This window comes from Elgaria multicarinata, chromosome 11 (genome assembly GCF_023053635.1).
Source record: "Elgaria multicarinata webbii isolate HBS135686 ecotype San Diego chromosome 11, rElgMul1.1.pri, whole genome shotgun sequence".
Classification (NCBI taxonomy): Eukaryota; Metazoa; Chordata; class Lepidosauria; order Squamata; family Anguidae; genus Elgaria; species Elgaria multicarinata.
In genome coordinates, this window is record NC_086181.1 from 28,810,118 (window position 1) to 28,836,401 (window position 26,284).

A 26,284-nucleotide genomic window follows, 5' to 3' on the forward strand; every position below is an offset into this window, starting at 1 on the left:
AATCCCTCCCCCAATTTAAGGGATCGGTCAGCACTGCCCTTAACCACAGTTAACACTAACCAGGTCCCCCATGTTAAAACAAAACAGGATTTGAAGTTCATTATAAATACTCCTGGGTTAATGTGGTAACAAGGCTATGTTCTACATTTCTGGCTAATGTTGGAGGGGCTGTGAAATGTGCGATTCTGATGTCCGCACCTTCCTCCTCTCAAATCTTTGGTAACTGTGGGCTGTCCTACTATCAGGCAGAGTGGAAGTGGCTACCTCAGATCACAGCTGCTGCAGTGGGGAGGTATTGGGAGGACAGAGCTCCGTGTACAATGTATGTATTATGCATGTATTGCATTTATATCCCGCCCTTTTTCCTCCAAGGAACCCAAGATGGCGTACATAAACTACCTCCTCTGTTTTATCCTCACAACAACCCTGTGAGGTGGGGTTGGGCTGAGAGTCTGTGACTGGCCCAAAGTCACCCAGTGGGTTTCCATGGCTGAGTGGGGACTAGAACCCAGATCTCCCGACTCCCAGTCTGACACTTTAGCCACTACACCACACTGGCTAAGCTAGCCCTGCTGCTCTCAGGAGCGGCAAAGGGCACTACGCTGAATTTGGGAGGTGGAAGAACGAGAATCTTAGCCTTCACTTCAAGTAGGAAAATGTCTCGGGCTGGCTCTGGAAGTGCTCGCATTTCATCTGCGCCAGCCAACGTGGCAAAAGTACAAAAGTAAAACAGGCCCTTCTAAATAACCCTCTCGTTTGTGCCGTTGTAGTCCTGGCTTGCAAGATCCAGTCGTCAGTTCTCCGCAGTGCAACCCATCACACTGTTCTCGTCACGCGGCTTTAATACAGAGCCAAAGGAAACGCCCCCCCTCCTCGTGTGTAATTTTGCAGCTATAGGGCAGGCTGGTGAGCAGGTGTTTTCAAGTAAAGGAAGGAGGTGTCGGTGGTTTCAACCTCTTTATTCTTTTTTTTTTTCCTCATGAATGTAACCATATAAAAACCATAAGTTATGAAAGTCACACGATGTCAGCTTTCAAAAGGGCAAGGGATTTAAAAAAAACCACCCCCCACATCGATCTGACCAGGGAATTGAAGAGGGAAAAGTACAAAACCGTCAGTGAAGGAACAACAACCCACAAAATGGAGATGCCTTTTTCCTCTCACCCACATTTCCACATCCCCTCTTGATTAAAAAAAAACACCTGTTGGGACACCCATTCCTCCCCCCACAATTGGACACTGGATAGATGTGTTTAAACTCCCCCCCCCCCAAAAAAAAAACAACCAAAGCAGCGTTTGCACTGGAGAAGAGGAGATTGAGAGTTATTCTGGAAAAGGGTGTGGGAAGGAGAAGAATTCTAGGCAACACAGTTTTGTCAGTGGAGACCGACAATGATTTAACTAACAAAAATTTTAAAAAATCCATGATGGAAGTCTGCTGTCAGCACTCAGGCCTCAGGACAAACGGACGGAAGGACAAACCACGTGCGTGTCTTCAGTTGTGCTCACAGTCTCCAGTTCCTGGCTGGGGGGGGGACGGGGCGGGGCGAGGGGGGATTTTGCAAACAAGGGGCAATGGGGTTTCGGAAGGGGGTCTTGGCTATTTCCCCCTAGCCTCTAATACTGACCCTCTCTCTCCTTGCTGGCCCAGAGTTGCAGCAACAGGGAACTACACAATGAAATGAATTAGTGATACGCCAACTGAATAGGACGACAGGGAGGGGTTAGCTCTGGGTGCAAGGTCGGCTGGAGGAGGAGGAGAAAAAACGGGCCGTGGGCAGATGGACTAACGCATCCGGTAATCCGTCGAACACGACAGCTCACACAACTGGCCCTTGAAGTCCAGATCGATGGTGAAGTCCAGATCTCGCTGCGCATGAGACAGAGAAGGAAAAGGTGTCAGAAAATGTTTTTATTCCCCCACCGCCCCCTTCAAGATGCTCTTTCTTACAACGAGCTCCCGCCCTTTCCCTTGAAAGGAGTAGGGGGAACTTGCTCTCTCTTCCCCAGCTTTAAATATCTTCCCCCCACCAGCATTTTAACACATCGGTGCTCTCCCAGTCCATGAAGAGAGTGTCCCCCACATCCACTTCACACAAACGGGCCACCAGTAAACATGTGGAGCACATACCTGTGCTTTCGGACCTCTCCCAAAAGCCCTATGCCCCCGGGGGGCCTCCTTGTCCCCTGCCCTCTCCAATTCTGCAACCTTAAACTCTTCTCTCGGTTTATTTATTTATTTATTTATTACATTTTTATACTGCCCAATAGCCGAAGCTCTCTGGGCGGTTCACAAAAATTAAAACCATCATAAAACAACCAACAGGTTAAAAACACAAATACAAAATACAGTATAAAATGCCACCAGATGCTACGCTGTGCCAAGTGTCACCGAGAGTTATGCGGCTGGGCAGGGGGAAAACAACTGGGGAGGTCTTAGAATTTGATTTCTGCAGCCATCGGAGCAATGGCCATAGGCTTTGTCGGGGCCAACTGGTTGAGTGGTTTGGAGCCTTTTAAGGAATGCAGCAGAATGCAAATGCCAGCAATGCTTGCTACTCTTCTAACTCCACCCTCAGTGGGCATGCTGCAGCCTCAGGACACCTTCGCTTTACAGAAGCGAGAGCCACAGAGGGCAGCAGAGCGTTCCTTGAACCCGCCCACCCCACATGCATGATCTTAATACAATGGTATTTCTCCCCCCCTCGGAGCCTGTTTTAATTATTTTTGATAGGTTTACACAGAGTTCGCCAGTTAAGCCTCATCCGACTAATTGCGCGGCAGCCCTCGGACCAACCCGTGCCCTTCTGTGCCTCTTAGCTCCGCCTGCCCCAGCCTGGAGTCCTCCAGATGTGTTGGGCTGCCATTCCCAGGGTGAGAAGGCTTTAGCTAGGCTACATGCAGCAAATGGTGTTGAGAGGAGGGGGAAGGAAGAGGAAGAATTAACTAGACCTGCGACCACAACCTTTAATGCCTCCTTGAAATGCTAATCAAGGCCCTAAAAAACAACAACACCCATTCAGTATTATTCGTCTAATTCAAGCTTTGGGCAACTGAGAGCATTTAACGGGAGGCAGAATGGAGGGTTGCATTTAAAACAGCAGGCGCGTGCACCCTAATGAGGAGAAGAAAGCCTGCCCTAGGGCTTCTGGGAACTGATTTACTCAGATCAGCTTCCAACCTGGAAGCAACCGGTTTTCCTCGGACTGGCAGCCACTCAGTCCTCTGGGGAGCCCTGCAAATGTCTTAGCAACACAAAGGCGTCTTGGCCTGAGCAAGGGGCCCATTGTCTCCCTTCCCAAACACATTCACTTCACCAGTTCCTTCAGCTTAACTAATGCGCAGTCCTTAAAGCCATTGCATCTCAATCTCTCTCTCTCTCTCTCTCAGCTGCTCAGGAGTTAAGCAGGTGATGTAATAAATATTTATTGAGTTGGCCTCTGATATTGGGACCTGCAACAAAATACTGCAACGTATTCTCACCCCTTAACAGGAGCGCTCCTATTCAGGATCCCAGCCAGCCCCACCCTCTTAAGGCAGACTGCTCCACTGCTCTCCCCCCAGCCCCAGTTTTCCATCTCTAACAGACATAAAAACATAAGCAGAGCCCTGCTGGATCAGACCAAGGGCCCGTCTACTCCAGCATTCAGTTCACACAGCGGCCAACCAGCTGTCGGCTCAACGTTCTATGGCAACGGAGCGTGCGCGCTGGGCTGTTTCTCCGGGCGCAATGCGCTCTGTGGGGGGCTGCCTTTGAAGACGGTTCAGAAGCTGCAGCTTGTGCAAAATGCAGCGGCCAGATTGATAACAGGGATCAGAAGGTTTGAGCATATAAGACCCACTCTGGCCTGTTTGCATTGGCTGCCTGTATGATTCCAAGCCCAATTCAAGGTGCTGGTTTTAATCTATAAAGCTTTACACAGCTCGGGACCACAATACCTGACAGAGTGCTCTCCCGACATGAACCTACCCAAACACTACGTTCAACATCTAAGGTCCTCCTCTGGGTGCCTACTCAGAGGGAAGCTCGGAGGATGGCAACAAGAGAAAAGGCCTTCTCTGTGGTGCCCCCACCCCCCAATGTGCAACAACCTCCCTGACGAGGCCCGCCTGGCGCCAACGTTGTCACCTTTTGAGCGCCAGGTCAAGACTTTTCTCCTAAACATTTCACAATATGTAATGAGCCTGGGTCATTTTTTTTTTTTTGGCTCGTAGTTTTTAAAGTTGTTATAGTGGTTTTAAATGTATGCGTATATTGCATGTTTTTGTGGTTTTTAATTTTTGTTTATTGTTTTTAAGTGTTTTTATCTTATGTGAACTGCCCAGAGAGCTTCGGCTATGGGGCAGTATACAAATGCAATAAATAAAATAAAGTAAAATAAATTCCCCCACCTTTTAGTAGTTTTTTTTTAACATATCTGCAAACCTGACAGTTCCCCCCATACAAACGGATCCTGCCCTCTTGTTTCTTGGCAGCCCGGTTCCGGGTTCTTTTCAGTGGACGCTCTTCCCCACCCGAGTTCATTATTAGAGGGAGTGACGCAATAAGAGGTTTCCAGAGGAAGAAAGAACGACTCACATTGTTCTTGGCATTGGGTTTCATGCCAATGGTGCCAAATATCTCCTCCCCGGTCTTCACTGTTAGGTAGTCCTCCATGTAAAAGACTGTCTGCTTCCAGTGGGTATAGGGAGATTCGGGGCCTGGGGAACAACAAGGAGAGATCAATGGGGATGCAGACCTAGGAGGAAAAGAGACATGCGCCCACACGTGGTGTCCCCTAGAGCAGCCTTCCCCAACCAGGTGCCCTCCAAATAGCTTGCATGTCCATTTCCATCAGGGCCAGGCCAGCACTGCTGATGACCAGGGACACTGGAAGTTGTAGCCAAGTTGGGGAATGCTGCCCTATAGCTTGTGTGGCTTCTGTTTACTCTAGGCTCCTTCCCCACACACACAAAAAGGGGGGGGGGAGTGCTGAACCTTCCTCCTTGTCTTCAAGCTATTAGCTGCTGAGCTTTCCAAGCTCCCACTTGCTAAAAGCTAGAGTTTCTAGGCTGGGAGAAAGCTGAGCGTCATACCTACTGACTAGACCAGCTCCAGCCTGCAACGAAGTTACCTACTTGCCAGCGATAGCACATTCTTCCCAGAAGTACTGGCTGCCTATTCACAAGCTAGTTTTTCAGACAGCAGATTTCAAAGCTGTAAGTTCCACTGCCTGTGAAGGTGCAGCCGCCACATTCCACCCCTCGCAACGTACTCTAAAACCGGAAACACTCACGTAAGGGTACACAAAACCAAAGTCTCCCCACAACCCGTTTCCCAAACCAAGGCCCCGGCCCCTTACTGGTGGAGAATCCAGTGCGCTTGTGGCAACGGGTGAACTCTATGTTGAAGTAGGCAACCAAGGCATGGATGTAGTCATTGCGTTTCACTTGGAGACAGAAGGGCGACGTGAAGGTGAGGTCCTCCACCTTCACTGTGTAGATGTCCACCTCCTGCCAACCGTGGGTAGGGAGAAAAGAGTGCGGTTGAAGGCAGCAAGAAATCAGATCAAACACGCTCAGCGCCAAACATTAGAAACCTATCATTCCTTCTAACAGCGAAGTCCCGTGGCCCTGTGCCAATCATCTGGCAGGCAAAACAGGGGCCTCCCACAAAAAGGAGATTCCGTCATGCCTAGAGGCACCTTGAGATAAGCAGAAGAATAAATATTATTTAACACGGAGCCTTCATCCCCCAAAATGGCCCGTTTCGCACACACACACAAGATTTAAGAGGAGACTGTGCATTGTGTGCAGCCCTTGTTCTATCCCCCACCACGTGTTTAGTCAGCTCTGGCCTGGAGGTGGCTGTGCCAGGCCTGACAGGTTTTTTCCCCTCTCCCCACTGAGGAAAGGCAGAGAAACCCCCTTCACTGCCTTACAGCTTTACAAGACAGGGCTCTGCAACATCTTGCTGTTGGTCCCTGTTTGTTGTCTTCTATATCCATCCATCCATCCATCTCCTCCCAACAGTATGCCAAGGCTGTGTGTCCTCTTGCCTGTAGCACCCACGGGGCATCTGCCCACCCCTACAACGAACACATGAAAACCTGACCGCTACACGTGTCGAAGAAATCAGGCGCAGGACCAAAAACAAAACAAAACAAAACAAAAACCCCTCCTGGGCAAGTAAGTCAAGTAAGAAAAACCCAAACCAGGCTACATCTTCATCACAACTAAACATTTTGGGTTTTATTTTGGTTTTACATGGTACTTTTAAACTTTTATATTGTGTCCTTTCATGCTGCATTTTATGCTTTTAGTTGTGAACTGCCCAGAGAGCCTCGGTTATTGGGCAGTATAAAAATGCAATAAAATAAATAAATAAATAAACAAATCAACGTTCGCTGATATTAGGGAAAAGCCCAGCTTTTCCTTGCCTGCTTTCCCAACCCCTCTAAATGGGAACTGTAAACGCTGTGGACTGGTACCATGTTCCCTCTTAAGTTCTGCACAGCACTCAGCACCCTGCTCAACTCCATACACCCAGACGACATTTACGATCGTCAGAGGAGATCCTGCTCATCGTTCCAAAATGAACGGAACGTCATCCCCAAGAACCTCGGTGGCGGGCCTTCTTTGCAGCAGCACCCACCCTCTGGAAAACCCTCCCTTGGGAGGTGGAAAATTTTTATTTATTTATTTATTTATTACATTTTTATACCGCCCAATAGCCGAAGCTCTGTGAACATCCTTCAAACGCCCCCTGAAAACGTATCTTTTTCGACAAGATTTCCCTGGACTATAACTTATTCTGGTTTTATACAACATTTTTAAAGTTTTAAATCTTGATTTTGTATATTACGGTTTTAACTGTAAACTGCCTAGAGAGCCTTGGCTGTTGGGCAGTATAAATAAGTACTAAATAAGTAAACTATCCCAATGTGAATTGATTTGAGATTACGAAAGTCAGGCTGCGACTAAAGGCCCCTTCCACTTCGCACACCTTGAACGGTTTTGATGTTAGACACAGGAGTGCCACAGCCAAGGAAGGGGGGGGGGTTAACTTCCCCGAAGATTCAGTGTCCTTGTAAGACAGGAGTGGGCAACTTGTGCCCTCCGGTTGCTGTTGGACTGCAACACCCATCATTCCTCACCATTGGCTATGCTGGCTGGGGCTGATGCGAGTCGCCCTCCAGATGTTGTTGGACCGCAAGTAGCTCACGGCTGCTGTAAGAGACACTTGCTCTCTTTGGGTTACACTGGGTCATCTGACGTACACGACGCCCTCCGGGAGACGGAGAGGTGCCCTTCACACAGAGCACGGCAAAGGGCCAAGCGGCCTTTCTTGATAGATAGGGTGCCGGGAGCAGCTGTAACTGAGATGGGCCGCAGGGCGGATGGGCGGGGTATCCCAGCCAGCCACACGTACCTTGATGAGGCAGGCATTGGTCACCAATTGCTTGGGGTCAACGACATCCACCAACGGCTCTTTGATTGCCACATCTTTGATGCATGACATGTCGAAGCCGTACACATTCTCCCACCCTGCAGGAAGAGGCACAGAGGGGGAAGGGAAGGTCAACAAACCAACCTTCCTAACACACAGCAGTACATACCAACCTTCCTAACCTATAGCTTCTCTTTGGGTCCAACCAAAGAGAAGCAGACAAAACGGCACTCCCCTGTAGGATTGGGTGAAGGACCGTCGTTTTCAAGCTTCTTAGCTTCAGGGAAAGCTTTCCCGCAGCCATTTACCTATTAAGGACCCCCCGCCCCTGCATGTCTGCATTGCACAAGGTTCTGGGGGCGTGTCTGAGAATGCACAAACCCTGCGCACACAAAGCAATGAGTGAGACACAGCAGAGTTGACGGCACCCCAAATGAACAAAGGGGAACCCACTCCACGTCCCCCTGTTGCTGTGCACTGCAGTGCAGGGTGAGTAAAGGTTAGTTGTGGGCAAGCTGACTTTTAGGGAAGCTTGGCTGGCAGAATTCATCTTTTCCCAAGAAGTCTCAGGTTCCCCCGGAACAGCATCTGAAAGCCATGAGGCTCAGACATTCTACGTGCAAAGAGAAACGCTCACTTCAAACAAAGCTCAGGCGCTGGTGGCACTTTTAAGGTTCTGCCCCAGCCACCAACATCTCCACCCATCATCCCTGGTTTGTCTTCTTTGCCTGAAGATTCTTGGATCTGGCCTCCCTCCTTGCAAACCGCTGCGGTGCGACCGGCTACTTACAGTGGATTTTGTAGTCTTTGTATTGCCGGTCTTCAATAGCTGTGATGTACAGCGTAGCACGGTCTGGAAATATGAGTCCATCAGGAGTCTGGGACAAAATAGGAGACAGGGGGAAAAATCTGGTTAACACTCACAGCACCCACAACCTTTCCACCTCCACAGAATCTAACTCCCTGTGCTGAAGGACAGGGTGAGAGGCACGTTTCAATTCACACACACACACACACACACCCTGATTTGAATTATAAAAAGTAAAAGTGGGTAACCGACCTGGTTTCAATCATGATGTAGCATTCTTTAAATTTCCAATATAGTAGGAAAATGCTACCATGGTTAAGAGGCATGTCCACATATGCTTTACTGCTCATTTCAAGCCACATTCACATCGATAGCTGTTTATTTATTTATTTTATTGTTCTAAACCACCTTGTGAGAAGCCCTCGCAAGGCAGCTTACAACAATAAAATACATACACACGGTTTGAGAAACAATAAAAGCACACACAGTGAGACAGCAGTTAAAACAACATTAATATTCTTGCTGTGACCTTCCTGGAGGCTGATCCTCAAAATTCCTACGCATTGCCTACATACGCCATTCAAGCAAAGGCAACTCGCCCTCACTAGCTGCCTCTGAAAGGGGGGAGGGGCTGCACTGCTTCAGAGTTAATCCAAAGCTACCTGTGTAGCTCAGAGCAGCCCAACGGAAGTGGCTTTTAAAATCCTCATTGGGACGGCAACGCGCTCTATGTGGGGCTGCCCTTGAAGCTGCTCCGGAAGCTGGAGCTAGTGCAGAATGCTGCAGCTCGGCTGTTGTCTGGAGCTGCCCCTTTCCAGCATGTAACTCCTCTGCTGAGGGAAGGGAACTGCACTGGCTGCCTATTCGCTACCGGGCCAGGTTTAAGGTTCTTGCACTTGTGTACAAAGCCCTAAACAACTTGGGACCAGGATACCTGAGAGAGCGCCTTCTCCCTTACCAACCTGCCCGGTCACTGAGGTCATCCGAGGGCCTGCTCCTGGTGGTTCCACCTAGATCCATCCTCTGATTGGAATCCACCAGGGGAAGAGCCTTCAGCGTGGTGGCGCCCCTCCTGTGGAATTCCCTGCCTCTGGAGGTCAGGCAGGCGCCGACCTTGTACTCCTTTCGGCGCCTCCTGAAAACATCTTTATTCCAAGAAGCCTTTCTTTAACATGCAGCCTTGGATTTCTGATTTTTGCTTCTTTTTAAATTTTGTTTTAACTGTTTTATTCTGTTTATATTTTCATTTTACCTTGTACACCGCTCCGAAATTTTTCAATGGGGAGCAGTATATAAATATTCTAAATAAATAATAATTAACCCTCATTGTTAGGAGTCCTTTAAACGTGCACCCCTAATAACTAATTAAAATGCAATCTAAGCATCCAGTTTCCGTAGTGACTAACAAAGCCAGTGATAAATCTGCCCTACACGGCACACCAGAGATGTTAAAAGTACCACAAGGGAAAGCTCTTTGGAAAATGGAGGACCTGGAAAACTGCATGGGATACAACAGAATTGGGGAGCCATATTTTTGCCCCCCCCCAAGGGCCACATTCCTTCAGGGGTCACCTGTTTGGGGGCCACGTGCCAATGAGCAGTGAGGCAAGAGCAAGTGAATGGGGCCACCCCTTTTCTCTCTTTTCCTGCCAGCCCCCTTTTCTCTCTCTTCTTCCCCACCCAGCAGGCTGTGGCTGGAGAGACAGACCCCTTTGCCAGACATCTGAACTGATCACTTGAAGAGAAAATCAGGCTGGGCGACAGAGGCTGCCCCCACCCCTGGAATACAAGGTGTCCCACTGTTCCATTTATAAAAGAAGGAGTGTCACACTGGAAGGTTTAGGAGAAATGGATTCTGGTTTTTATCCATCGAATCCAACTGTGATTCAGGGATTCTGTAGGGCCAAGCTGACTCTCACAAGAGCTCTTTTAGCCAAGAAAGAGACAGCCAGTCTTCTGCCACTGCAGGGCATCCCTGGGCTCCAAGGAAGAAGATGTTGGAACTCTCCATTATCAGTAAATTAGGCTACGGAAAGCTAGCAGCAGGTGGCTACTAGGAGGGCTTTCTCCGCTGTGGCACCCTGGCTGTGGAATGAGCTCCCCAGAGAGGTCCGCCTGGCGCCTACACTGTACTCCTTTCGTCGCCAGCTGAAGACCTTTTTATTCTCTCAGTATTTTAACACTTAATTTTAACTTAAATTACTGTTCTAATTCTGTATTTTAATCCTCTATCAATTTCTGCTGCGTAGTTTTATCCTGGTTGTGCTTTTTATACTGTATTTTGTATTTGTGTTCTTAGACTATTGGTTGTTTTATTATGGTTTTAATTTCTGTGAACCGCCCAGAGAGCTTCGGCTATTGGGGGGTATAAAAATGCAATCAATCAATCAATCAAGAAAGGCAGGCAGGCAGGCAGGCAGGCCCTGGCTTGGACCCAGGAGTTGCTGGTGGGATAAGGAGAGACTCACCAACCACTTGTCCCGGGCGTAGATGACAGTATTGAGCATGGACTCGTAGAAGAGGCAGTAGCCCATCCACTCACTGATGATGATGTCAACCTTCTCCACAGGCAGCTCCACTTCCTCCACTTTTCCCTTGATGATGGACACAACTTCAGGGGAGGAAGAAACAAAAACACGGGATGGTACAGGTGGAAGGTGCAAGGCAGCTTAGCACGTGCCACTTCCTCGCTTTAACAGTTCAGAAAGAAGCCACAAAAACAGGACTACAAGAAGCTTTTGACCATGGCCAGATGGTTAATTTTTGTATTGGGGAGGGTCAAACGGCACCCATCAATATGCACGGTGATTTACAGAGTAGCACTGCAACAGATTTACAATCCAGAATTCAACGCAGGCGAGGAAACCCACAGGAAGTGTGCTAAATTCAGCGACATGCACTTGAGCTGAGTTTTAGCAGAGTACAAGGACGAAAGGACGGTGCCAGAGGCTGCATGGTGGTTCTGAGAAGGGGATTTGAAGGAAGAACGGAGACACAGGCAGCAGCATAAAAGTGTTCTGGGAGGAAGATCCAGGCATAAGGGGCAGCAAGGGGGAAATGGTGGAGCACGAGAACTTTGGATGGCCAGCGGTAGAGGAAAGGGCAGAGGCGGGGATATGCCGGAATATGAACGCGAGAGGTTAAGGGGTGCTGGGCCAGTGAAAGCTTTGAAGATAAGGGCGAGGTTTATGCTGGAGCATGTGGGAAGACAGCGTACGTTTTAAAAGTGGGGCATCATGTCAGTATGAGGGGGTAAGGGTTTTGACAGCTGAGTTCGGATGAGGGGGCCGAGGTGCAAAACAGAAGGCCAGAGAGGAGAAGGTTGCACTTGTGACAAGATGAGAAATGATCCAAGCGTGAGTCAGAGTTTTCACTGAGGGGTTGGGGAAGGAAGACCAGATCTCAAGCCTGCCCTTGCGAAACGAAGATGCAACCACCTCCTCCCGCCCCGAGACAACCTCAGCCGGAAATTTTCACTCCTGCCTTTAAACGGAGAGGCAGAAGAATTAAAAGGGAAATGGAAAAAACAAAATGGAGAAATCAAAAGGGCTCCAGGCAACTGCCTAGGGCAAACTATAGGTGGACACCCCCCCCAGTACTGGTCAGAGTTGCGTAAGGGGCAGCGCTTGTACATTCCACAGCACACCTTGTTCTACAGGGAGAAAACCAGGGAGGGATCCAAGGATGCTACCAGAGAACAACAGCCACATTTCACTCTACAACGCAGTCACTCCTCTTCCTACGTCCAAGTAGATGAGACAGAAGATCAAAGGTTTAAAAAAGGCAATTACTCACCATGGTCGAGTTTGTTGGCTTTGACGATTTTGACCGCATAGTCAGAGATGCTGGAGCACTCAATCTGGAAGAGGGGGAGTTCCAAAGGGGGGCAGGGTGGGGGGAGGGAGGGAGAAAGATGGGGAGGGGAGGTCTCATATGCCGTTCGCCACACGGAAGTAAAACTATTCCTCCTCCCTTTTCTTGCTCAGCCAGCGAGGAGTCTTAATCATGAGCTCCCATTTTTTCCAACTTATGGGAAAAGGCCTTTACATTTAACAAAGGATGGTGTATGTGTATGTGTGTGAGGGAGAGAGGGAGAGAGAGGCATGCATAAACATTTATGATCTTTGTGGCTGTGCAAGAAAAGTGTTGAGAGATCTACTGGAGAATTAAAAGAATGCCCTCCCAACACCCTTAGTCAATAGGCGTAACATGGTTTCCACAAAATAAATGCTGGTTTTGAGCTACTTTAGTGAGGAACTCCAGACCCCGTGCCTGCTCCACCTAGTAGCTCGTAATTTTCACAGAATTACTGAAGGATACCCTCCATCGCACAACAGAGGCCAACTGGCCTACAGCCGCCTCTCTCTCACATACACTCACCCCAATGACCTTCTTGGCCCCAGCCTTGGCTGCAAACATGCAGAGGATTCCGGTTCCGCTGCCAACGTCCAGGACCACTTTGTCTTTGAAGAGGTGCCGGTTGTGAAACATGGAATTTCTGTAGGTCAGCGTACGCACCTCGTCCTTCAGCATTTCCTGCAGGGTGGAGAGAAGAGAGCGGGGAGGCAGGTCAGTGAGCGAGAAGAGGGCAGGCAGGTGGGTCACTGAGTACATTTTGCACCCCCACAGACAGGCAAGAATGGGTCACTTGCCATGGAGGTGCTTTATCACCCATACCCCAGCCGACCATCACCTCATGGATCCCGAAGTGGGCGTAAGAATCAAAATAGTAATCCTTGGAGGTCATCTCCTCTGCCGTCGGCTTGACGCTGCTTTCCGGCTGGGTGCACGAAACCTGGCGGAAGACAGAGGCAGTTAAAATGGAACAGGCCCAAATCACCCCAAGGCCTCAATGTAACTTGCAAGTCCCTTTCTGTGGCCTTTTCATCACGTCTCCTTCACCTTCCCAAGATCCTTTGGTTGGAAATAGATTTGCAATGCTTAAGTCAATTAATTAGTTAATTGATCCAGCCTTCCCTAACCTGTTGCCTTCCAGAGGCATTGGAATAAATCCCATATCATCCCCAGCCAGTGTGTGTATTATCTGAAAACAAAGAATGACCGGGTTCAGACTGTAGGTTACCGTACTGTCTGAACCTAGCTGTGATAACAAACCATGGTTTGTTGTTGGGTTGTGAACTGTAGGTTGTTTGTAGTTAGCAAACGATGGTTTCTTAGCACGGCTGGATTCAGACAACATGATAATCCATGTTTCAACAACCTTCATTTCAAAGACAACCCACACTCAACCCCTGAGTGTGGGTTATCGTGTTGTCTGAACCCAGCCAATATGCTGCTTCTTTTAGAACTGTTGTTTGTATTGATGTGAAAATTTATGCAAGTTTAATAATCAATACCAATTCAGGACTAATCTAGCAAGCAGTATTAATACCCCTAACTGCTCTATCACTGGCTTATCATCTCATCCTCATAAAGCAGCAAAACTAATTCAGCTCTTGAAGGGTTAAGTTAATCAACTGTTGTTTTATAATCAAATAGAGCTGCAGCATTCTTTTGGAAACGCTGATTTCTGCTTCTCCATAAGTAGATATCCCAATATGCTACAGTGTGTCCGTTTTAACAACCTGGTGAAATAATCTGAAGTCATAACCGCCGCCTCCCTCAAGTAGGTACTCATGGTGGTACCTACTACGGCTGGCCAGGTGAGAGGCTCTTTGCAAGCTTGTACTCGCCACATGTGTTGGACTATAACTCCCATCATCCCCAGCTAGCATGGGCCGCGATGCTGACTGGGGATGTCGAGAATTGTTACCCAACACGTCCGGAGGGCTGCAACCGGCAACACCAGGGCCGAACCTGACCCTGTCCGGAGGTTTACGGAGGACACCGCAGTTCTGGGAGAGTTGCAGCATCCCTATAGCGGGGTTTGGATCCGTTGAATCTACGGCTGGGTCGGGTTGCGGGCAGCGGGGGTGCCTTGATGCGTTACTTTGCACCCCGTTGACTACAGCGAGCCACTGTTGGGTCTGCGCTGGGCCTCGGGCCTCACATTTAGAGGAAAGCGCGTAGTTGCATTTGCTCCCATTCCGTAAGGCAGAGCAGCACCGTCTGCTCTGGCCAGCGGTGGCTTCTGAGGTCGCGTCACGTCCCCATCCTGTTGCCAGAGCTCCTTCCACTCAGCCTTCCCCAACCGAGTGCCCTCCACATGTGTTGGACTGCAACTCCCAGCATAGCTGGCTCGGGGATGCTGGGAGCTGTAGCCCACCACATCTGGAAGGCTACTGTTATCTGGAGACCAAACTTGAACCTCCTGCTTGCCACACATACGCTCCACAGCTTTCCCCACATTTTCCCCTTAGTCTCGTCTCTCCCTTTTTTCTCTCCTCATGTTATCTTCCCCTCTATGAGGCTACAAGCTCCTTTGGGCAGGGATCTAGGGCTTTTCGTGGTGGGCTTCCCCCCCACCCAGAGCTTTTTTTTCTTTGTTATATTTATAGCCTGCCTTTTCCTCCAAGTGTACGTAATCCTCCCTCTCTCCTCTATTTTATCCTCACAACAACCCGGTGAGGCAGGTTAGGCTGAATGTCCGCGACTGGCACAGTCACCCAGTGAAGGTCATGGCGAAGTGGGGGCTTGAACCTGAGGTCTCTCTGGTCCCAGTGCAACACTCTCGCCCCACAAAGCGCGGTCCCGATTGTCCTGCAATACTCCTTACACGACTAGCCGTGTCCCAGCGCAAAACTGAATACTAATCGCAGCTCTCTGCCGCAGCCAGTCACTGAACAGGAAACCAGGATTTTAAAAGAGAAATTCCTACAACCCATCACCTCGTTCCCGCCCCCACTACTGAAAACAACCGCTTTGCTCTCCGTTCTGTGTATAACACAGCCTCGTACATCCAGGAGTCCAAGGTTCCCAGTGCCGCTGTGGGGCTATTGCTTGGGGCCAACTATTAATCCTAAAACGTATCAAAACTGCTTGCATCTAAGGGCTGATTCAGAAGTTACCTCCCCCCCACCCCCTGTACCAAAGGTGAACACCTCATGCCTTGAAGCCTCAAAGATCACACAAGCGTATCTTTCTCTTGCTAGTCAAGCATTTGCCTGCCTTGAGAGAGCATCCAAGTTTATTCTTGGATATAGAGCTTATTTTAGCTCAGATTGTGCTGGGACTGGTTAACTTTCATTGCCCACAGATTAAACTGCTGATGCAAAAACCTTCTGTGGTTTTTGTTTTTAATTGACCATTGTGGAGAGGGTGGGGGGGAATCCTTGAAAGCATTTCATGGAATTTTTAAGGGGACTGTCCATTTCAAAACAGAAGCAACTTTAAAAGCTATTATGTGGAAGGAATAGACTGAGCTGTTTACTTACTTAGGGTGCAATCCGAGGCATGTTTAGACTTGAGAAAAAGTCCTACAACTCCCAGCATGTCCGGCTGGGGGATGCTGGGAGCTGTAGTACTTTATCCTGTCAAACCATGAAAATTTCCACCTCCTCTCCAAAATATAGGAGGAGGGCTTTCTCTGCTGTGGCACCCCGGCTGTGGAACGAGCTCCCCAGAGAAGTTCACCTGGCGCCTACACTGTATTCCTTCCGTCACCAGCTGAAGACCTTTTTATTTTCTCAGTATTTTAACACCTATTAACTTAAATTTAAACTTTGCCGTTTTAATTCCATATTTTAACCTACATCAGGTTTTGCGGTGTGGTTTTATCCTGGTTGTGCTTTTTATATTGTATTCTGTATTTGTGTTTTTAGATTGTTGGTTGTTTTTATGCCTTCATGATTTTAATTTTTGTGAACCGCCCAGAGAGCTTCAGCTATTGGGTGGTATAAAAATGTAATAAATAAAATAAATAAATAAATAAATTGTGAGGAAGGGGGGGGAAGTAGAACTAAGAGGGGACCACATGCACTTGCTATACTACATTTTAAGGTTCCAACTCAGCCTTCCTCAACCTGGGGCGCTCCAGATGTGTTGGACTGCATCTCCCAGAATGCCCCAGCCAGGCTGGGGCATTCTGGGAGTTGTAGTCCAACACATCTGGAGTGCCCCAGGTTGAGGAAGGCTGTTCCAACCCTTCACCCCAACCCCTTTACCAATATTAACTTTTCTAGGCTCCATCCGGCTCAGTGCTCCTGCTCAATGTGGAGCAGCTGGGGGCACGAGCACAACGCATGACAGCACATGGTGCAGCCTCAGATCAATAGACGGGGCTCATTCACATAAGTGGCATTTTCAGGCATGTGTGTCCTTGGGGGTGGAGATGGAGGTGAGCCATTGGTGCCTGCCCAAGAACAGCCTTCTGAAAGAAAGGCCGCAACCTGCTTTCGGATTCATGCCTTTCAACTATCAGTTACGCCTTCAAATTTAAACGGCTGCAACACATGACGAAGCTGCCCCCAGCTGGGGCCAGAGAACAGAGGAGAAGGCCGGCAGATCATGGGGAGTGCATGATGCTGCGCTCTCTCAACTTGTTGGCATCACTGAAGAGTGCCGGCATAAACCCAGTGCAGGCTGGTGGCTCCAGTGTTCACACCTTGGACAGCTCCTTTAGAGTTTTTACTGTTTCCGACTGAAACCCAGAATGGATTCACCGCCTCACTGACACGGGGGGCCACCAGCCTCCACTGCATAAACCAACAGCTGGGACAAAGGCCGCCCCGACTTCTCTGCTGTGTCCTTTTCACAATCTCTGAGATCAGCCAAGCAAGCCCTCTTGTGTTTATTCCCAGCGACGAGCTCAGAGGGCAAATACATCAAGAGACATTCTTGCCGGCTGCCTCATTAATTGCCAGAACACCCAACTGGGGAATCGCCGGAATACTAGCCTGAGCATCTGTTTAGAATGGCGAAAAGTGAGGATGGGAAAAGATTTATACAAACTTCTTACTTCATTATTTTCTGTTTTAGTTTTTTTTTTTTAAAAAAGGAGCCAACTCTATACACAGCTGGATTAAAAAAAAGGCACCCTACCACATTTTCAGGCTCTCTGTTATTCCAAATGCTAGGTGTTTATGAAGCACTTTAGTATCAGTACTCTTTGTAAGACGCACACTAATTTCAGTACCAACAGAGGAAAAAAACCTAAGACACACCCGCGATTCTAAGACGCACCCCATTTTTAGAGATGTTTATATGGGGAGAAAAGTGCGTCTTAGAATTGAAGAAATAGGGTATTTCTCACATTTGCCCGTGACCCACACACTTTTAAGTAATTATCACCAACCCAGAGCCTTTCTTATAGGGTGCATCAAAAATCCAAGTTTGAAACGGAGAACACTGAATTCGAGCAAGCTTAGGTGGTTGTATTTGCTCTCCTCTCTGCATCTGGAAGAGCCTTCTGGGTCCACAAATGCCAAGAAAAGAAGGCCAGTAGACAATCACTACTTTCTTCCTGCTATTAAATGGCCAATTACCAGCCCAGTCCTGGCAGGTGCCCATAAGAAGTCTGGCCCACAATTTAAACAATATTGCTTTGCCATCCACACAACTTACTAGCCTGGAAAAAAAAATACTGACGTGCTGGGGGCTGGCAGAGGAGGAACAGAGCTGAATTTCTATGCTGGGCACAGAGGTAGGACAGAATACTCCATTCCTTTGCCACCAGCTTGCTTACTCATCTGGATGCAATTCCTAATCACCTATGGCGACCAGGCTAGTGCTTAAATGCAAGGCTGTTTTATAGCCCCTGACAAACTTCAGAGGAGCAATTCAGGTTTGCAAGATGTCTGCATGATGTCCTAGTGAACAGCTGAGGGATTTTATTATATTTAGTGGTATATAAACATCACAAACAACTAAAATAGTGAACCACAAATACACTGTGTTTCTGCCTCCTGTTCCAAAAAAAAAAAGGAGCAAATCCAACACTCCAGCTGCACAGGAGGCATTGGGAAGATGTCAGGCTTCCTAACCACCGGTGCGTCTCCTTAGGGAAGCACGCTTCACTTCACATGTAGAGAACATTCACTTTAAACTGAGCAAGCAACTAGACAAGAGAATGCTCAACAACTGACATAGAAGAGTCCTGAACCACTGAGCATGAGGATAGCTAGAAATATCTTGCTGGCACTGATGCATCTGAAGTATGTGTTCTTAGAATCATAGAATAGTAGAGTTGGAAGGGGGTCTATAAGGCCATCAAGTCCAACCCCCTGCTCAGTGCAGACATCCACCTTAAAGCATCCCTGACAGATGGCTGTCCAGCTGCCTCTTGAATGCCTCTAGTGTTGGAAAGCCCATGGCCTCCCACTACCTGTCTGACAGAAGGGTTCGCTCAAAAAAGCAACAAAGACTCGTTCTCCACTCAAAAATACTGATATTGGTATCAATGAAGTCTTGCAGCCCTGGACACTGGCTTTGCAATAGCAATTTTCAGATTGCTGGGAAGCCAGAAAAAGTCTCATTGAGAAGTACAAAAGCTGTGATACCTAACCCAGACAATTAAGGGATCTTATGATGCCATGAAGACTGGGGCTAGGAAAAATTATTCAAATTGTTGCAGGAACAGCCGTATTAGTTTCTGCAACAGCACCATAGGAGCTTGTGGCATTTAAAAGCTGTAGCCTTCAACCTTTTCAGACCTGGAACACGTTTTTAATATTAACTATTAACACCGGGCCCACTTTTAAGTTTTTACCATATACATGTGCCTTTGTTCCTCTCCTTCAAAGGCAGGAATGGGACCCTTGTGGCCCTCCAGATAATTTAGACTACAACTCCCATCATGCCTCACCATTGGCTAGGCTGCCAAGAGCTGGGGGGAGCTGTAGGCCAAAACATCGGGGGGGGGGTCACAAGTGACCCACAAGGATGACCAGATGCAAAGGAAAATAAGGCTCTTGAACTTCTAACAGCTCTGTAGGAGGAGAAGGTCTGGAAGCACTCTGAGATCCGGAGTGTGCATACTCTGCCCTCATTGTTGTGGGGATGAAGGACCACTAGATTACGTCCCTTGCGACTGTAGGAAGGTTACTACAGCAAGGGGAAGGCTGCCCTGACCTCAGTGACCACAGCAAGGGGAAGTCCCTGCACCATCAACCAGAGAAAGAGCAGCTGCAAGGAGCTTGCTTCTTCCGCTCCACCCGCAGCCCCACCCTGGAAAGAACACTTGGTCCCGATTGCCAGTTGCCCTGGGACTGCAGAAGTGAAGGGAAGCCCACTCTTGCCTCAGCTGTTGTTCAGATGACTAAGGGCCACTGGGAGGCTGCCTGCCCTGCCTCTCCAGAAGAACATCTCAGCAAGGCAAAGGCCAGCCTGGCCCCAGCCGTCGGCCAGAGAAAGAGCAGCTGCAGGGAGGTTGCTTTCCACTTTGTGTGCAGAGACACAGGAACTCAAAGCAGGTCTGTTTTAAACCACCTTGAAGATCAGGTGAGGATCAATGCCTTAAAGCAGACTCTGTCCACCTAGTGCCCTCCAGATCTGTCTACAACTCCCATCATAGAATCACAGAATAGTAGAGTTGGAAGGGGCTTAAGGCCATCGAGTCCAACCTCCTGCTCAATGCAGAAATCCACCTTAAAGCATACCTGCAAGATGACTGTCCAGCTGCCTCTTGAATGCCTCTAGTGTGGGAGAGCCCATGACTTCCCTAGGTAATTGGTTCCATTGTTGTACTGCTCTAACAGTCAGGAAGTTTTTCCTGATGTCCAGCCCGAATCTGTCTTCCTGTAACTTGAGCCCATTATTCCATGTCCTGCACTCTAGGAGGATCGAGAAGAGATCCTGGCCCTCCTCTATGTGACAACCTTTCAAGTATTTGAAGAGTGCTATCATGTGTCCCCTCAATCTTCTCTTCTCCAGGCTAAACATGCCCAGTTCTTTCAGTCTCTCCTCATAGGGCTTCCCCCCCCCCCCCCAGACCCCTGATCATCCATCACCAGCATGGCTGGGGATAAGAAATAGTGATCTTCTCAACACACCTGGAGGGCATCAAGTGGGGCAAAGGCTGCCTTAAGACTACACCCGATTATGGAGCTCCCTCCCTAAGGAGGCCAGATGGCCCAACAGCCTTGCCTAGCTCCAAGCACGCTGAACAGAGAGTTTAATTTAGGCTTGGTTTTTAAGTTTTATTCAGTTTTATGGGTGTTTTAAAGATGGGTTGCTCTGTTCTTAATTCTGGATTGCTTTGTGTTTGAATATTGCCACCTGGGGGGCCCTTTTTGGCAAAAAGGGATTTAGAAGTATTCTAATAAAAATAAATTAAATAAATAAATAAATAGATTTAGCACGGCATAAGCTTTCATGGACTAGAACACATTTGAGGAATAGTTCACAAAAGCTTAGGCCACAGCAAAACTGTTTTTTTCTTAAAAGGGTGCCACATTACCCTGTAGTCTGGAATTTTAGAAGCCAACCCTGTGCAGGGATGAGCACAGTTAAATGTTTTAAGGAATAAGTTTGTGTGCGCCTGAATGACCAGGCAGGCCCTGACTAGTTGTGTGTTTTCCCCCTGCCAAGGATGGACTCGGGGTTGAAACCACAGCTCCATTTAGTGGCAGGGGAATAATCTGTCCTCTGGCAGAAACCCATCAGGGCTTGCCACTTCTGTCTTCTTAGCTGCACAGCATCTATGGACCCAATGCATTCTCCTCCGTCACCCGACACTCTAGGGGCAGCCCTTTCACCCCCATTCCCAGGGGAAGGGTGGCAGGCTGTCCTGGTGCAGGCCTACCTCCAGAGCTGCTCTAGCCCCTGACTGTCCCCAGGTGTGGGGAGCTGCAACATAAGTTAAGGAAACAGTGAGCCAAGCACCCCCAAAGCAACAACCCTTCAGCCCACATCCCTGAGCCCCCAAATCCCTTACCCAGCTCTGGCATACAGATCTCTCAGCACCCCACCCCACCCCACCCCACCCTCCCCGCAGATTCATTCATTTCCAGCAAATGTGCAACTTTGCAAGGAGGCTTCTTTCTTTCTATCAAAATGGAGAGACATAAAGGGAGGAGAAAAATATTTAGATTTCTATGCTATAAATACTTCCCGGCCCACAACTTTTCAACCAGAAAATAAGCTCTAGAATACCTTTGAGAATATATAAACTTTATATCCTTGATCCCAACTGTATGGCTGTCAGTGGGCATGTGTGTGGCAGTGTTGTGCTAGAACTGGGAATGTGTGTGTCAGGAAGAAAGGCTCACAAACACTGGAGGCGTGCAGAAACAGCAGCTACGTGCAAGGACAGAACAAGCAGCTGGGTGAGTGCAGTGCATCTATGCCCCCAGTCAGCACTGAAAGTCCCAGGCTGGCCCTTCATCCTCCCTCACCTCCCCAAAGACGTTTCTGAGCTTTCAACCAGGACTGCCCTCACACTCTCGATGTTTTCATATCAAATAGTGAGGACTAGAAACATGAATGCCCCCCTCTCGAAACAAAAGCCCAGGATTGTGTACCAATATACCCTGTTATTTTATGTGTAGCCATATGTAAAGTCCTAAATTATCTGGATCAAAGGGAAGTGGGCTCCAGATAGGTTCCACTAAGGGCATCAGCACAAGATCGCATTAACAGCAGATTGAACAATCTATAGTGAACTACTATGACCTGGCTCCATACTCTCAATCAGTGCAGATTAGGAACATTCATTCCACAAATAAAGTACTGTCAAGGGCCCCATCCTTTTTTATCCTCCACTGTTTAGCCACCTAGACTGAGAAGGTTGATAATGAGAATTAACTATATGGTCCAAAAAGTGTACTGAAGCACGCCAGAACAGGCAAGAATTTAAACAGTTTCTGTGGAGGTGGGCTGGAGGGCGAGGGGAGGGGGAGCAGAACATGCTATACTCTGCATCTTCAATCCTTGGGAAATGGTGGCAGGTTATTACTGGTGGCTTTGAAGAAGGGAAATACTTCTAAGCAAACTGCTTACAAAAGCAGGGTGAGCAACTATGGAGTCAGTTTTAGCAAAGGACAAATGGAAGAGGGAAGGGGGAGCTACGAGATGATAGACCGCCAAGCCAGCAACGTAGCAAGGAAACCAGATTAGGATGGGGCTAATGTGCCTCACCCACCCCCAGGGCTGGGCACTAGTCTAGTGCTCATGAACTCAAAGGATATTTACATCTTCTAGCGGAGTCTGCAGGCTCATCCCATTAGCCAGCGTGGTTACAAAATTCTAGGAGAGAGAGAGTAACAAGGGAAATAAGGTCAATTCAGAGCTCAACGGGAACTGAGCCGGAGACTGGGTCTTGTTAACAATTGGGGTGGGGAGAAGAGGTAGCAAAAGGTGTCCAAGGACACAGAGACAAGATTGTGAATGCAGGGGGGTGGGGGGAGGGAGAGGGGTTGTCAAAAGGCAGCTCCGGCTACATTTGCCGCCACTGGTGTCTACAAAGACCAGGTTTCCTTCTAGAGCATGATACCGGGTCTCAGGATTGCCATGGCAACAGAGGCAGATGCAAGGTACGGGGAGGTAGTCTTCATTAGCAGCTGCCCTATAGTAAAAGGAGACACACACCCCTGCCCCCAAATAATGCATGCACTTTCTACTATGGCCACATCACCAACATGAGAACTGCAGTACACAGAACAAGGTCGCCTCCGGTCCAAAAAAGGCCTCTTATGGGATTATCACAATCCCATGCCGAGAATAGAAAAATAAAGTCAGCCGAAATGCCGCCAAGGTTGCTAGGCCAGGCTATAAAGGGCTCTGCCAGGCTGCTTTGTTATACGAAAGCACCCTCCGCCACCTACATCCCGCCACCCCCTCTCTTCCTGATGGGAGGGTTACATGTAGGGTCAAGGTGTTTTCGGACAGCATTTCCACAAGGTCTCACAGCCATGCTAGAGGTGACCATTTAAAGTAACAGAGGTGAAAGAGAATGCCGAAAAAAGGTTGCATGGGCTATTTAAGATATATAAGGGAAGAAGCCATGAAATAACAGGACCTTGCCATGGCACACTCCCATTTGGGACCACTCCCTGCATGCCCTAAGTCCTCAGTACTTCTGCCATTCAGTGTTACTACTACCAATAGTCATTGCAGAGATGCCCAATACTCTGATAGGTGTTTTTTTTAAAAAAAACCCTGAACATTCATTTCTAACCCACAGATACACAAAACTGACATCACAGCCCAAGTCTAAAGAGGTCATCACTGAAGGCTCCCCCTTGTCTAACCTGATACAAGTTACCCTCTGACTGGCCGGATCTACACTACTGCTTTAAAGCGCTTTATAACAGTTATAAAGCACTTTAACTAATTTAAAGCGCTATAAAATTGTTATAAAGCGCTTTAAAGCAGTAGTGTAGATCCGGCCTCAGACTAGGGCTTCTCTCTGACTTTGAGGCATTAGCACAGCAGCTTTGATGGGGCAAGACCCAGAGACCATCTCAACAAAACTACTAGGAAACTGCCTTTCCCAACCTGATGCCCTCCAGATGTTTTGGACTAAAACTTCTGTCAGCCCTAGCCAGAACAAGCAAAGATTTAGGATGCTGGGAGTTGAAGACCAAATTATATGAAGGGCATCAGGTCGGGGAAGGCTGTTTTAAGGGCACCAGACCAAGGCAAGCTGCCTCTTAGGGAATCTAAAATGTTAAGAGCCAACGGAGAGAGGGCAGCAAGCCCACTTTCCCCACAGCAAACCATTGGGTTCCACTCCGTTTCCAGTGAGGAAGCTGGGGGGGGGGGGAGTTCTCAAAGACCTGTCCCAACACAGGCTGCTTCTTTGTTCAAATGAGCACCACGTGGTGAAATGGGCGGGAGATACACCAATTTCCTGTACCCCGCTCAGCCATGCATCTTTCCCTCCTCTCGGGCCCCATGCAGCTTCCTCTCCAAGCTCTTAGTACAATTCAACCCCACGTTCCAATCCAAATATTTCATTCCTTCCGCCTGAAGCCTGTGTGTTGAAACCTCCAATGCGTGAACCTCCCTAGTTTTGTTCCTCCTACACTTCTCCTCCAATTGAAGCTCCACATCAACCTCACTACCCAAGTTTTGAGAGCCTTCCCTGGCTGCGCCTTGCAACCCATAAAAGACCACAGGATTTCCCAATATTATCAATCTCCCTCACAACCACGCTATCCTTCCTCATCTGCCCCCTTATACAAGTTAGAAGCACAACACCATCTCCTCCTAAAATCGAATTTCACTTGTCCCTCTCTCAGCTTTCACAGAACAACATGCAAACCCGCATGGCCCCAGGGGCATCCCTCCCAGCCACAAACAAATGTCTCGGATCCCCAGGACAGAATGGATCTGCCAAGGGAAAGGAGCAACCACTTCTAAGGGTTCTGTGATGTTCAGACGTTGTACCCTCTATGGGGTCGGCAAAGACTAGAAAATAGGAGACGAACGGTCCAGTGAGCTGTGGGGACGAGGTGACCGTGTTTTGCCAGCCCCACAGGATTGAGGATTAGGGCTGGTGCTTGGCAAGAGCATTTGGAGTTAGAAGAACGTGTAACGAACGGCCTGCAATCTCCAGAGGGAGGCTCTTTGGGGTCTGTACAGGGATTTAACAACAAGCCCCAAGGATCCAGCAGGTCCCTCATGCCTTAATATTACTAGGAGGAAGTACCCCGGGGAGGATCCCAGAAAAAAAGGATCCAAGGTGGCTGGAGAAATAAAACAGCCGTCAAAAGGGCCGGATTCTCCTTGGACAAAGAGCTCGATTGTGGCGGCGGCGGCGGGAGAGTCCATGCAATGGTTTGGGGGGTGCGTAGAAGGGGCCAGGGAATATCTGCGGGGCAGGGACCCTGCAGAGGGGCAGGAGAGCGGATTCTACACGCTATGGGCGTGCGTGAAAGGATTCTATGGGGCCGGCACCCTCCTACAAGGCTGGCGGGGGCGGAGCTCCATGGGCCTCCGTCGGGCCAGAGGGGGGCGGAGTCGTGCCAGGGTAAGGCGTGCCATGCGGCGACCATGAGGAGGAAAGGAATCCAATTATTTGGGGAGAGGGGGCGCAGGGCTTTCAGGGGAGGGGGGTAGAGTGCGGCTGTGTGGGGCGGGGGATGCCAAGGGGGAGAGAGAGCCGACGCAGGGCGGAAGGGGAGAGAAACCAACGGGAGAGCCTATTTAATATTAATACCATAACCCCCCCCCCCGCAGACACACACGTACGAATCCAACTCAATATCAACCCCAGATTCATACTCACTGGGAGGGGGGGAAAGTTCCCCCGCATGAACCGCATCCTATAGGTATAACAGTGATGTGGGGAGGGGGCAGGCATATGGGAGGGGGGGACAGATTGAGTGCCTACGGGAGGGGAGCGAGGAGAAGGCGGCAGTGAGATTCTATGGGGCAGCAAAAGACTCCTTGTGGGAAAGATAAGAAATCAATGGGGAAAAGGCAGCGAGTCTGGCGGGGGGGGGGGGGTAGAAGCAGCTGTGGGACTCAGTTACTGGGGGGGGCGACCAGCCAGACATAATAGGCCCCCTTAAGCAGTGGGGGGGTTAATGGGGAGAGGTCTTAAGACGAGCAACTCCCCCCTCCCCCATGGCTTAACGTGGGGTCTGGAGGGGACTCCATGGGGCAAGGTCTATGGGGTCTGCCTCAAGCTCTCCCCTCTTTTTTCTTCCCCCTCCCACACTCCCTCACCTCCATGATGCAGTTTGCAGCCTCCGCCATCTTGCGAATGAGACACAGAAAGAGAACCACTGGCCTGGCTCCCCCAGCCTCGTTGAACAGAGGGAGGGGACTGAAAAGCTCATTGGGCGGCAGCGCTGTCGCTCCAAAGGAACGAAAGGGGGGGGAAAACCGCCTCCGAGGCTTTTATTGGCCGATGGGGCCTCTGTTCGTCAGAAGGGGGAAAGGCTCTTCTATCAATCGAGGCTCAAAGCCGATTGGGCAAATCTGAAAGAAAGGCTGGGCCGAAAGATATTCGCGATGAAATATCCGGGGGGCAAGCAGGTGGGGGGGGGGGGAAACAGCGTCGGTCTGTTTTGGAGGAGCCGCCTCCTCTTCATGAATTTGGCACGCCATTGGTGCGGTGAGGGAAACGTTCCCCAATCGGCGCAAGAAGAAGAGTTTTCTGGTAATAGGTGAATGCCAATTGGAGTGTATAAATGTCAATCAAAACGACGGTTTCCGTCTTCTCCCTGGCCATTGGTTTTTTAATTTCTGAGGGGTGGGAA

At 49.0% G+C, this 26,284-nt stretch overlaps 1 protein-coding gene across 4 annotated transcripts; it reads right to left on the minus strand.

Moving 5' to 3' along the window:
* Window positions 1-942: 942 nt before the first annotated feature.
* On the minus strand, window positions 943-25,854 carry PRMT1 (protein arginine methyltransferase 1). 4 transcript variants are annotated; one of them, XM_063138724.1, is made up of 12 exons: window positions 25,749-25,805; window positions 22,262-22,319; window positions 20,878-20,921; window positions 12,931-13,032; window positions 12,618-12,773; window positions 12,033-12,096; window positions 10,706-10,848; window positions 8,220-8,307; window positions 7,412-7,527; window positions 5,343-5,493; window positions 4,580-4,701; window positions 943-1,870 (listed from the first exon to the last, which is right to left on the minus strand). In XM_063138724.1, exons 1-12 carry the CDS (start codon window positions 25,776-25,778, stop codon window positions 1,787-1,789), a joined length of 1,158 nt encoding a protein of 385 aa, XP_062994794.1. In that variant the 5' UTR covers window positions 25,779-25,805; the 3' UTR covers window positions 943-1,786. The 4 variants fall into 4 exon arrangements, with proteins under 4 accessions (XP_062994794.1, XP_062994795.1, XP_062994796.1 ...); XM_063138725.1 differs by lacking the exon at window positions 20,878-20,921 and having other exon boundaries at window positions 22,266-22,319; window positions 25,749-25,804; XM_063138726.1 differs by lacking the exons at window positions 22,262-22,319; window positions 25,749-25,805 and adding an exon at window positions 21,010-21,049.
* Window positions 25,855-26,284: the final 430 nt, after the last annotated feature.